General features: G+C 38.1%; 1 protein-coding gene across 2 annotated transcripts in view; it reads left to right on the top strand.

Moving 5' to 3' along the window:
• Positions 1-987: 987 nt before the first annotated feature.
• The window catches only part of LOC101845931 (alpha-L-fucosidase), a 22,932-nt gene continuing 10,359 nt past the window's right edge, over positions 988-13,560 (top strand). The window contains exons 1-8 of one of the 2 annotated variants that reach the window (XM_035970221.1): positions 988-1,405; positions 1,862-1,968; positions 2,993-3,123; positions 4,757-4,890; positions 6,891-6,988; positions 7,934-8,066; positions 9,947-10,117; positions 10,975-11,042. In XM_035970221.1, the coding sequence (XP_035826114.1) occupies positions 999-1,405; positions 1,862-1,968; positions 2,993-3,123; positions 4,757-4,890; positions 6,891-6,988; positions 7,934-8,066; positions 9,947-10,117; positions 10,975-11,042 (1,249 nt within the window). In that variant the 5' untranslated portion in view covers positions 988-998. Of the gene's footprint in view, positions 1,406-1,861; positions 1,969-2,992; positions 3,124-4,756; positions 4,891-6,890; positions 6,989-7,933; positions 8,067-9,946; positions 10,118-10,974; positions 13,056-13,560 lie in introns of those variants that run through there. The other variant, XM_013083521.2, reaches the window with a different exon arrangement.

The following is a 13,560-nucleotide window of genomic DNA, read 5'->3' as shown; positions in this document are numbered from 1 at the left end:
AGTACAGCCAGGATGGGGAAATTTAACCTCTGCAACCCTGGTAGATGAATTGGGAGGACTTCTGTAAGAGCGACCACTCTGAGACAGAGAAGAATAGAGGGGTTTGGGTTAGGGTTAGGTCTCTTCTTATTGTGTTTGTTGGGTAGTAGACTATATCGCTGGTTATGGAAGTCCTTCCAGTGAATCAGTGATCAATTATTAATAAAGGCTTTAGACCCTGCTGAGGAAAGGCAGGGTTTTATCGGTAGAGTCCATCTCAGAAGACCCTTATTATTTTAAACTTTATAGTTAGTTTTTAGCCTATATAATATATATATATATCATTGAGATTCATTGTCTGCTGATCTGCGGAAATGCGCAGTTTTGCAGGCAGAAAAAATATTTCTACAATTATCATTGGCTGAATTATCATAATTTGATGTTTTGCAGTTGTTAGGTTTGATCTTAGCTTCGCCGTGCATCAAATCAAACATATAAATCTCGATGTAGATCTAGGAGGCTCAAATGAGGGGGGTGGGAACTCTACCGCTGAAAAAGAACCGAAATACTGACGTTCAAAGGATGGTGTTTGCTTTTTAAAGAGATACAATCTAGCACACACTGTTCCCGAATTTTTTCGTACATGATTGCCTGAAATTTGTACGCGATTGAGCCTGAAGGAATGAGAACTGGTAACTTGTGAGGGAAGTAATGCAGCTGTTAGGATTAAAAATGCGTGTGAAAACAATTTGATCATTTTTTCTGTTTCGTTCTCTAGCTTTGTCAGAAAGTCACTTGAAATAAATAGTGTAAATCAAGAGATGTAGATTCTCTAGTACATCTCTAGTGGAAGACCTTCCGATCACATGTCTATATCTATCATTTCCCTCACTCCCTAGCTTGTGCTCTCTTTCTCTTTCTTTCTCTCTCTCTCTCTCTCTCTCTCTCTCTCTCTCTCTCTCCCTTTCTGCTGTTTGCAACCATAATAGATAATGTTTTCATAAATTTCAGGTGTGGCAATGGAGAGCAAGAGTTTCATAAGAGATGGATTGAAATTAAAAAGCACCTCAATATTGTTCCTTTTGCTGAGCATAACCCAGATGACATTATTGACTGCTGGTCATTATAAGCCCACATGGGAGTCGCTGGACTCCCGTCCTTTACCACAATGGTATGATGACGCAAAGCTCGGCATTTTTGTGCATTGGGGTGTCTTCTCAGTTCCAAGCTTTTCCTTGAGTTCCGAAGAGTTTTCTTCAGAGTGGTTTTGGTATGACTGGAAAGGTTGGAGGTATCCTGGAGTTGTCAATTTTATGAGGAAGAACTATCGCCCAGATTTCACATATGCAGACTTCGCAAAAGCGTTTACGGCAGAATTCTTTAATGCTAATGAATGGGCGAAACTTTTCCAGAGGTCTGGTGCAAGGTAGGTGTTTTTGTCATTATATCTACCAGAATGTGCAATAATCTTAGTCGCAGATTGTATAAAGTTCATTTTGCTCTCTTGTAATTTTGTTTAGTTTTGTGATATTGTTGAATTAATCTTGTCAAACAATGGAATATTCCCATGTTGCTGTTAGCTTGTTCATTATTAGCTTTTACGCCTAGGCAAGTTTATTGATATTTTTATCCAACTTTATGTCCCCCTTTTTTTTACAGTAACGGGGGAAAATGGAATGAAGATGGAGACCATTGTTTGCTTTTTAAAAAGAAGCCTGACTTAATAAGTTTCAGTCTTTGCCTGGTATTAATATAAGTTAGGGTAATTAAGATCACATGAATGAATTCTTTAGTCATACCCATGAAACTTTCCTTTAGCTAAAGCTTGAAAAATCAGCAGAATTAGAAAGTTATCTCTTTACTTATTTCATTTTGTTTTCAGGTACCTTGTGTTTGTAGCAAAGCATCATGAAGGATTCAATAACTGGGACTCCAAGTATTCATTCAACTGGAATTCTGTGGATGTTGGCCCCAAAAGAGATATTGTTGGTAAATAATTCATCAAATTGAAATATTTGTAAGTCACTTTCTAATCTAAGAATATCACTGTGAGCTGGCTGTGAAATTTATACAATTACTGCTGTTCCAAGAAAATTTGAAGGAAGATTAATTTTTTTTCGGGTTTCTTCTTTTTGTTACCTCCACTTTTAGATCTCATATTTCCATTTATTTTTTACCATTTTTTGTAAAACTAAAACTTGGCCATTCATTGAGTAATACACATTTAGTTTCCGGAGGTCTTATCACATTTCCACTTGAGTTGCTTCCCTAAGCAGACACACCCACCTGGGCTGACAACCACAAATTTAGGTAGCCTACTCATACTAAAACTGCAATAACTTTCCCTCCAAACAGCTGCAAAATTAGCGGACAATAACCGTACGGAAGTGCAAAAACTCTAACTCTAGTCTGAAGTAGTATTTTTTTCTACTTGGAAATAATGGACTGGAGAAAAATTTATAGAGACAAAGAGATTGTTTCGTAGTCAGTAGGCTGCCTAGATACAAGTATAGTCGTAGGCCCTCAGCAATGAGTACGGAAAGCTCGAATTCGTCGGAACAGGCCTCGATAGTTCAAGGGGTCTGTAATTCGAGGGATATCTTACAAAGATTTTAAAATTTTTAAAACAGGACCGCAGGCACAGTTCAAGGGATGCTTGATTTAGAGTTTTCTGTGTTCAACCGATCCGTGTTATACTGTATACCCATATTTTAGCCTCTCATAGATCTCTTATTTCCCATTTTCTTGTTTAGTATTCTTTTATTTGTTAAAAATAGACTTTAATTATCGTTCCGACTTTTTTTTGTTTTGAACTTGATGAAGATATATATGTACAAATTTTCAAAGTGTAATCTATATAGGTCATTGTCCCTGTCTTGTATGAAATATGTCTTTGTACCTTTGCTTTATGACATCCCCCACGTTCCTACTCACCATTTTTGTATTTCTTGCTTCTTTTTGTTTCTGTTACTTTTATTTATGATACCATTTTCTAAAATATCTAATTTCATAGGAGAGTTGATGAATGCGACACGAAGTCAGACTGATTTAAAGTTTGGAATCTACCACTCTCTATACGAATGGTTCAACCCATTGTACATGAGAGATAAAAGCCACCTTTTTCTCACCCAAGACTTTGTCGAAGTAAGTCTTTTTGTTAAACCTTTTGTAAAGAGGGATTTTTTCTAAGTGTAGACTGAGTTAATTTTTGACATTCATTATATTATGCTGGAAGTGTCATTGTTGGTAAAGATGGAACCGAGGCAGATGTTAAAGCTAGAACCACCAAGGCAAGGTCAGCATTCAATCAATTATCAAAAGTCTGGAAAGCAAGCAACATCTCACTTCGCTACAAGATTCGACTCTTTAACTCCAACGTCTATGCTGCTCAACAGCTGCGAAACTTGGAAGACAACAAAGACAGCACTGAATAAAGTCCAGACTTTCATCAACTGATGTATGAGGAGTATTTTCTCAGAATTAAGTGGCAGGATAGAAAAAGAAATGAAAAGCTGTGGGAAAGGACAGGACAAAAGGATGTAGAAGTAGAAATAGGACTAAGAAAGGGGCGATGGATAGGACACACCTTAAGAAAACCCTGTGGAAACATCACAAGCAGACAGTCACTGCAGGGAACCCACAGGGAGCACGAGGTAGGGGTAGGCCACGGGAAACTTGGAGGAGATGTTTGGAAAGGGACATGAGAGAGATGAAGCTCACTTTGAATGAGCTGGGAAGGATGGCTCAGGACAGAGATTAATGGAAGGAGCTGGTATGTGGCCTATACCCAGGGGAGAAAGACATTGATGATGATGATGAGGATGATGATATATTATGTTATTATGGTAATTTAATTTGTAAAGACTTCCTAGGAAGCATACAGTGGAAGCTGATATTTTGCTATCTGTTGTCGGGTACCCATTCACACCTGGTTGAACTGAAGGAAATTAATATGAAGTGCTATTCCCAAGGACACAACATCAGGCCTGAGGCTTGAACCTCCAAACGGGCATAATTACAAGTCCAGTAGCCTAACCATTAGACTATTACTTAATGTTCTCATGGAATGTGTAGAAAACTCTAAGAAAACCCAGGTATGCACACTCATTTCAAAATGTCTGTTAAGAAAGCAGATAGAATTAAAAATATGTGAGAAATTGTGCTAGTTTCTCTAAAAAAATATGGCAGGTAAGAACGATGCCAATCTTAGCGAGTTACTAACTAGAGGCCAATCAGTTCTTGGCTTAAATCAATAAAGTTATTGGGTAGAAAAAAATAGTGATTAATTTTGACATCAGAATCTTCAATTAAAAAACTCATGTTCTAAGCAGTTTGATGTTTAATTCCCGTCCGTTTCAAGTGATACAGTCTTTTTTTACTCTTGTTTAATGGGCTCTCTGGTCTAATTGATAAATGAAAAAATAAAACAGCCGTGCAATATTTGTTTCTTACTTGTGTGCACACATTAAAAGCATATGACATCGAATACGAAGAATGTCACAATCAACAAAAACTGCCTGTTGAGCCATTGCTGGCTGCTCCTGTACTGCTTTCTGTGCTTGAACTAGAGAGAATTTTTGTTGGTGGTAAGAGGGTGCCACACTGGTAGGTCATATTTCTGTTCTTTTTCCAATCTGTCTATGTTTCTTTTCCCTTCACTTCACAGCTATTATGATGTAGATTCTAGGCACTTCTCATTACTCGAACAAACAAGAGAATGCTTACAACCGAGGAAGTTCTTGTTGCTGACAACCAAATAAACTTTGTCACTTCCCAGCAAAAAACTCTTCCTGAGCTCTATGAACTTGTGAATAAGTACAAGCCGGAGATTGTGTGGTCTGACGGAGACAGCGAGGCTCCGGATGTCTATTGGAAGTCCCGCGAGTTCTTGGCCTGGCTGTACAACAGCAGGTGAGTAAGTCTCACATTCCATTAAGGTTGTTTTTTTACTTACTGGTTGTTAACTCATTCGCTACGCCGAGCCGTGAGGGGAGGCGCGGCTAAAGTGCCGTCCGTACGCTAAGCCGCCCCCGACGGCTCGACAACCGATCTTCAGTTTTAGCTTAGATTCTATTCCAATCCACATATCCATGTTAAAATAAAGGTCATAATATAATATTGACTTGCGGGACAAGCGTTTCCACCGCAATTCGGAAGTTTTGATTCAGTTTTGAAACACAATTTCGAAGTTTATGCGACTTTGTTTTATCGCGATGCTCAAATTATAGCCCAGACCCCAGTATTACTACTTTTCCACAACAAAATATTTAATTATTTTGCCCACTAAAGAAATGTAGGACTCTTCTTTAGAATATTGAGACACAATTGGGCTCAAATTGCCATTGCTCTATTTTTTTGAGGAATCAATATTTTTCAGGGTCAAATTATTTTTTCTCCCAAAAATCACTATTTTTGGGGGTGAAATTACACAAAAAGTACCACTCAGGACATGTTTAGGTTTATTCCAAATGCAATTCTGAATAATTCCATATACGATACAAGTGTTTTTTTCTGTTTGTGAATGCATCTTGTCCTTTTTTCAAGATAATAAAATTTGGGGGGGGGGGTTCAGTATCCGATGTCACGATCCAAATTTGCAAATTTTATGGAATGTATATAAATAACTGCAAATTTTTCTATATTTTCCAGTTTTATATTAATCTATGGTTATTTTGATGTATCATTTGAACTAGGTGCAAACATATTTTTTTAGTTTCACCGAAGATGATTAATTTTTTTTTTTCAAATTTTATCCTCATCCAAGCAAAAATGCGTTGCATAATCGCCTCTTACAGGAACCAAAGTTGAAAAATGAACCTATAAACATTACAGATGTATTCTACAAATCATACTGAAAATTTCGGTGTATAATATGTTAATATTTATTTGAATTTGTGGCCCCAAAGACCTTTGAAATGCGCACTAGTCATCATCTCATTTCGCCTTTGTGAAAAAAATTCTTCCACAAGCCGAAAATAATACTTAGCGAATGAGTTAAGCTGTGACTAATCTGTGTCTAGAAATGTGTTAGAGACAGTGAGCAGAGTAAACCACCCTTTATTATAATTGTTAACTCGTAACCTTGCTCATAAGTTAAACTTCATTGTTGCCAGCGGGTGTACGTTCCAACTGTGATCACTAATTTTTTGCTAAGCTCGTCAGCCTCTGCCTGGTTTTGGCCCAGTCTTGACCTATTAGGACCTAAGTCTTCACAGTGTCACTTTCCTCACCCTTCTCATCCCCACATTCCCAGTCTTCCTTATGATTTCGAACAACTCTCAAATCTTAGTCAAAAATTGAAATTAGATGTCTTTTTAGTCATTTTGGTATTTACATTTTGCTGGAGCACGCTTTCATCTGCAAGACTAGGCCTATGTGTATAGATCTAGTGCTTGCAGGCCTTTCAATAAATTACTATAAGCAAATTTAGTTTGAGATCTGTTCTAACAGCCAAAGAACCTGTTCACACTTCCCCTTTGCATCATTTTCTATTATAATGACTCTGTCAAAGATATCCGCCTGTCTAAGACAACCATTTTTCTCCTTGACAATAGGTGCTTTGTCTTGGACAATTTTGACTGTACTCTTCTTTTGAAATTTACTTATTCTGAGTCTGGGATCTTATTTACTTCAAGAAGAATGAAGGCAAATGATGAACATGTGCAGTACAACTTCTAAAAGAAAAACTGTTAGTGGGTGCGGTTAGCAAGTACTCTGGTGTGGCTTGCTCTTTCTTTCCTTTAAAACATCTATCATCCTGTTTTCTCCTCCGTCTTTTAAAAATCTTTTTTACTCTCATGTGATACATCTATGTTCAGCACTTATATGACCTAATTGTGTTGCAAGTGCCGTAAAACTCTTAATAAAACATAAACAAAAAGCCTTATCATCGTACTTTCCATTGTGTCCAGCCCTGTCAAGGATACTGTTGTTGTCAATGATCGCTGGGGGTCCAACATCGGCTGTCATCATGGAGGATTTTACACCTGTGGAGACCGTTTTGATCCAGGTACTTACAAACATTCCATGGGACTGAACAGTTAGAGTTGCATGAGTCACTTCTATAAATAATTGTATTATGCGATGCTTTTTTGTGTGAGAGCACCCAATGCATTTTACAAGGATTATCTCACAATTTTACACACTTGTTATGCATTGACATTTTTTTTTTAAAGGGTTGTGCTATTATACTGAAAACTAATCTAAATCCAATGAGGAAGAAATTTGTCTTTGTGTTGTGTCATAGTATTAAAATTTTCGGTTACCATTTGTATCATGTGAAGGATCCAGTTTTTAAATGATTTTTGAGGTAACAAGCCATTGTTTGTACACAAAGGTACAAATGTGCACTTTCTTTATTATGATTATAGTCTTTGACTTTGCAAAGTTAGGAGAGAATGCCATTTAATTCCTCTGTGGTTCAAATTGTTTTCTCACTCTCAGCTTTTAATGAACATGTCTAAAGATGATTTTCCTTTTCTTAATGTAGAAAGATAGTCATATTATGTCCCTTATTAGATGTTCATTGGGCAATAATCTGTACCAACATTAAAAAACATTATATTTTTGCTATTTACAATCGATATTATGTGGCCCTTTAATGGGCTAGCTGTTGGCTCAGTTCCTAATGCAATGTTTGTGGGATTGTTTGTAGCTTAAGAAAAGTGCAATAGCTTTCATATATTTGTAGTTGATGTAATTAACTGTATACAATTATGAGTAAATAGAGGTATACTCATTATGCAAAGTTTCTGCACTATTTGGGATTCCTTTCACTCACGCAATTTCAATTTTAAAACAAATTTCCCTAAAGGGAAAAACTTTGTTGTCTCTTCTCTTTGTACGTAATTTTATGCATATTTCTAACTTTTTTTTTTTACTTGTGTTGTGACACAACAACTTATCAGCAGGAAATTATACATCATATAGGGAACTTCTCTTTTTCCCACCATAGGGGTCCTCCTTGCTCATAAATGGGAGAATGCAATGACTATAGATGGACATTCATGGGGCTTCCGGCGAAATGCTGACCTCTCTGATTATCTGAGCATCGAAGAGCTGCTTCAAACCTTTGTGAAAACCATCAGGTGAAGCGTTTTGTTAATTATCGTGAGAAATTGTGATTGTGCATAGTACTCATAATGTACAGGTTCATAAATTTATCTCCAGGGAAGGATTGAGAGGTTCAGACTTTATAGTTTGGGACTTGATAGGTAGATCCTATGTTTCTGTCATAGCAGATTCAACATTAATTTACATGAAAGGTGTAATGATATGGGACATAATCCATAATTCACCACAGTTGCTTGTACATCATATTACCAGTTGATTCCCTTTCAGTGTAAACACTCCATGAGCAGTTCTAACATTGTCTTGTCAAGCACCTTACGTGTGTACTGATAGTTTCCCTTTGTTGTCATAGTCATAGCATTGAGCTCTATAATAGTATATATACACTCATCAGCTTGGAATTGAATATTGATACAGTCTAGCATTCACATAGCAAACAGATTTTCATATCCTGAGGTTTTTTTCTTATACATGATGTATAATCTCTACACAGGGAAACTCGGATTCACCAAGCTTGGATTCAATGAAAACTTTGATTCGCCTGAAAAAGAATTCCTTTTTTTTTTAAATTCATAAAAATCAACAAAATACCATGTTTAGCAAACACATCAATGAGCAAACTGGGATTCAATTAATTCACTCATGATGCAATGAGCCCATGCTGATGAGTCTTCATGAATGTTTCTCTCATAATAATACTTCTCTTGTCTATTCCAAGGGGTTGTTGATTACTCTGCATTGTAGATCATTACACAGGTAAACCTGCTGCATATCACACACTGTATATTATGATTTACCTATCAGAGACACACAGCCATTGTATGCAAACCAATCAGAGGCCTTCTTCCATATCAACATATGCATTGCTAATGTGTGCAAGATACTTGTGTCTTCTAGGCTTATTGTGTGCTGAGGTCAAGAGAGGTCGGATTGGCGGCCAGCACACGTGACTGTGCGCACATCTGTCTGAGGAGGGTGGGGGACTTGTAAGCGTTCGCAGAATGGAAACTCAGCAGGGGTGCAGATGCATCTTAGTCATATTTTTACCCCAGCTACTGAACAGTGAGGCTAGACTTAGATCCACAAAATAAGTTGCACACAGGTATCTGTGGAACCACACTTTGCCATATATGCTAAGACTAGCTGGCCTGAGTCTCACACTGCTATGCAACTCATTTTTCAAACAATGTGCATGTTTGAATTAATCAGATTTTTGACACAGCATGCATTTTGACAGAGTCTAGTGTAATTTGTAATGACACTTAAATTTTCTGTAGCATTATAATAATTTCTAAACCTATAACTTGGATTCAACAAACTTGGAGGTCAGGCCAGGGGACTTCATCAGAAGCGAGTTTCTTGTTTACTTGTTTGAAGGACCGACATCACTGCACAAAGGGCATTCCCATAAGCACTCTGTCCCCTGAAGAAGCACATCTCGAAGTGTATAGATGCTGACGGTTCCAAGCAATGGTTGATTCCATAGCCTTCTGCTCCTGCCACTAAGTCTTGAACTTCTGCAGGCGCCCCATCCAATTTCAAGCTCACGAAGTCACTCAAGATGGTGGTATTCCGACTCTTCTTGTTCTTTTTCTCGTTTTTCCCTGACTGAGCGTACAATTTCAGGTTTGTCAGGGCACAGCTTCCCTTCTGGTTTTGCTTTCCCAGCGAACTCATCAGCCCGCTCATTGCCCATGACTCCAGCATGGCCTGGGGTGAAGATCAAGGTGATCTTTTTCAATGAATTTCAAGCGAGTTTCACTTTATTTAAAACACACATGTAGCAAAATTTGTATTATAAAGAAAAGATTTTCGTCTCAACAAGTATGGTATGTGTGTGCAAGACTGTATATTACATCTCTCTAATCTTCTTTTTGTGTCTATTTTATTTCTTCAGTTGCGGTGGCAATATGCTTATGAATGTGGGTCCCCCTCACCACGGTCATATCACTCCGATATACGAGGAGCGGCTGAGACAGATGGGGTCATGGCTCAAGGTCAATGGAGAGGCCGTGTATGCTTCACGTACTTGGAACTACCAGAATGACACAGAGACGCCCAGCGTTTGGTATGTGGCTGTTACAAAAAATTTTCTTTCTTCTTGGTCTTGTATTTTTGAACCACTTTTTGAAGTTTCAGTTGAATGATGGTTAGAAGGGGCTACTTGTAAGTCTTACTTTTTTTTCTTTCCCTCTATCATTTCTGTCTCTCTTTCTCCACCCCCCCCCCCCCCCCCCCCCCCCTTATTTAGATATGTTTCTTATCCTTTCTTTTGATTTGAGCATTTTAATATCCACTGTTGGCTTGCTAGGTCTGTCAAAGCTTCACTAGAGCCCCTCTAATTGTGCAGTGTAAGGTGACCAGGGATGGCCTTCATGGCTACCCCAGCAGCCTCGTGGGCAAGCCCACACCATACTTCACCCTATTGTTCATTCGCGCTTGGACAACTCAGTGAAAATGCATTAAATTATGATCAAGAATCTAACACTATCTTTGTGGACCAAGAAAAGACCCTCAACTGAGTAGATCGAGACAACCTGTGGACAGTGCTGAAAGAATACGAAATCAGAAGACAACTTCTGGACAATGTCATGTCATTATCTGAAAACAACAAAACAACTGTAAAGACACCACATGGAAAAACACAATGGTTCCGAGTTTGATCAGGAGTAAACAAGGATTACACTATCCCCTTAACTATTTGTAACGTAAATGGAGAAGCTAAAACCCGAAAATAAAACAGTCATCAAGCTTCATTTTTACTGATGATCAGAGCATACTAAGGGACACTGAGAAGACCCTTCAAGTAAGCTGACATATTAAATACCAATAAAAATTCTAATTATTCAAAGTAACTTGATAATCACATCAGCTAAGTAAACTTGTTGTTGTATGATACCCTTTTTTTTTCTTTCTTCTTTTCAGGTACACAAAGAAAACCTATGCCCAGAACACAGATATCTATGCCTTTGTCTTCCATTTGCCAGAATGGGGTACGCTTGCTCTGGGAGCTCCTACCGTGTCAAAAAAGACTCAAGTCACTCTACTAGGACATAATATGCCCCTCAGTTTTCGGCCTGCACCATCCCAAGGCTTGGATATATTTATTCCTCCTCTCAGCATTTCTCAGATACCTTGTAAATGGTTATGGGTGTTCAAGATCACTGCTGTGACAAATTGATTTTGTGATTCTCCCAAGCTTTAGATTGATCTATATAGCCTATATTGCGTTGAGGGGGTGCGACAAATTTGCAACACAGTGCTTTAAAGCAGGTTTGGTACAGGAGAGGAAATTTTGCAATGATTAAGAGCATTGTTCCATTTTTTAAGTCACAGTCATCTCAACTTGTGTGTATCCTGGTAGATGAAGCACCTCTAATTGCATTCCACGAAATTTATAATTTATCCATAAAAATAGCCTGTCTTTCTGCCTGTTATAAACTTGTTGCAGGAGTTTCCTTTATGACTACACATTCTTGTGTGTACTTTTCCACATGTAAACACAATATATTAATGTGTCATATTAGTGAGTGTGTTGAAGGACATCTATTGTGAGACACAGTATTCACACTCTTTGCTCTACCTGTGGGTAGTCTAATGATTAGGCTACCGGTCTCATAATCGTGAAGTTGCGAGTTCAGGGATTGGAGGCTTAGGCCCGACTTTGTGTCGTTGGGAAAGTACTTTACTCAAATTTACCTCACTTCACCCAGGTGGGAATGGCTACCCGGCCAAAGACAGCAAAAGATGTTGTCTGTTTGCTAGTGTTTTAGAGCCTGTAAAATGGTAGCTTGCACTGTATGCTTCCCTGGAAATTGAGATTGTTTCAGAATGTTATCAGTTGTATCAGATCTTCTGGAATAATAATAATTAAGGTTGTAAAGCACATTAATAGAGTTTGCTATTTTGAGCTTGAATTTGCACTTTACAAATGCTGTTTATTATTATCGTTGTTATTGCTCTCAAAGAACATATCGTAAATAATTTGAATCCCAGGTGGAAAAGAGATCTGTCTTTCCAATTTTCTAATGATAAGTGATATCCCTTAATGGCAAACTCAGTTTGGTCCCAATCAGCAGGGTTAAAGCATCTTGCTTCGTAAATTACCCAAATTGCATTGAAGAGGGGAGAAATGTAAAAATCTACAATCAAACGAGTATCGATGCTTTAGTTTTCCTAATTTTGTTTGAAAGTGCTTTGCGCACTATGTGTATATAGTCCATTGCATGTATCATTATTATGACTGTTGTCCTCACAAAAGATAAGATCCCAGTGCCTTGTAATGCTCACAATATATTTTTTAGAAAAATAGTTCTCAGGGAAACCAGGATGATAGGCTTTGGAATCTTAGAGATATGCCATTGTACTTACATGAAGAAATGCCGTGATCATTATCATCATAATACCATCTAAATCATTATTAATATGATTACAATTGTCTATTATTAATATAATTACTATACTTATCAGCCTGTTGCACCCTTTTTCTGCCCCGCTTGCATAGCCCATTTCTAAGTAATTCTGTTCATTTAAAAAAAATTTCCTGAGTGTCTGTTCTTTTCAGAATTCAGAAGTCTGATTTTTTTCAATTGTTTTCTCATATTCTACTTGCCAGCATTTTTCATCTCTGAAGTTATAAAGTTAAAGCATGGCAACTGAAACTGGTCATGACTATGTCCTGTTATTTGAATTAGACATATTTCTCCTAATGTGTCTCTTACTGAAGCAGAATCACTTTCATCATGTTGCAACCCTTTTTCTTCCTCTCCATCATAACCCATCTGTGCTAGTAATTATTTTCTTTTTCTTTTTCCTGCTAAAGATAACCAAACTATCTAATGTTCCCTTCAGACCCAAAGAATTAATAGTACCAGTTTAGGCATGGATGTTAGTGTTAACTGTTATTGAATGCTGGGCAAACCTAAGGGACCGTTGGGGGCTCTCGTGGCCTAGAGGTTAAGGTGTTCGCCTCTCATTCAAAGGTCCCAGGTTCGAATCCGGGTTTTGACAGAAAAATTTTCTTCTCTAAAGTTGTCTCCTTTCACCTCCTTTCCTGCTCTCTAGCCATATTCTGTCGTCTGCTTTCGTTTCCACTTTCTGCCCCACCCCTCACACCTTTGGCCGCCTCCTTGGGCTCCTGACTCTTTCTGTAGCCTTTCTACTGCTTCTCCTTGGCTCCTTCTTACTGCTTTCTTTCAACCACACCCTTGATCTTCTGGTAAGAAAGATCTACCCCTAGGCTTCTCGGACAAGGGTGAAAAATTTCGGAGGGCCCATGTGCAAGTTGCGCACGTTAAAGATCCCTTGATGGTCTAAAATTGATAAGAGTAGGCTTCGGCCGCCACCCGGGCAAAATTTTTTAATGTCCTACCCACTGAAAATGTTAGGTGTGTCCCGCACGCTCATATGGCTCACATGACCTTTTGCAGTTGCGAGCCCCGTAAAACACTTACCAAAAAGAAAAAAAACAACATAAAGGACCGTTCACAAATGACGTCAGCTAAAATTTAG

Source organism: Aplysia californica, unplaced genomic scaffold (assembly GCF_000002075.1).
Source record: "Aplysia californica isolate F4 #8 unplaced genomic scaffold, AplCal3.0 scaffold00238, whole genome shotgun sequence".
In the NCBI taxonomy this organism is placed as follows: domain Eukaryota; kingdom Metazoa; phylum Mollusca; class Gastropoda; order Aplysiida; family Aplysiidae; genus Aplysia; species Aplysia californica.
This window is presented reverse-complemented; position numbering and strand designations above follow the sequence as displayed.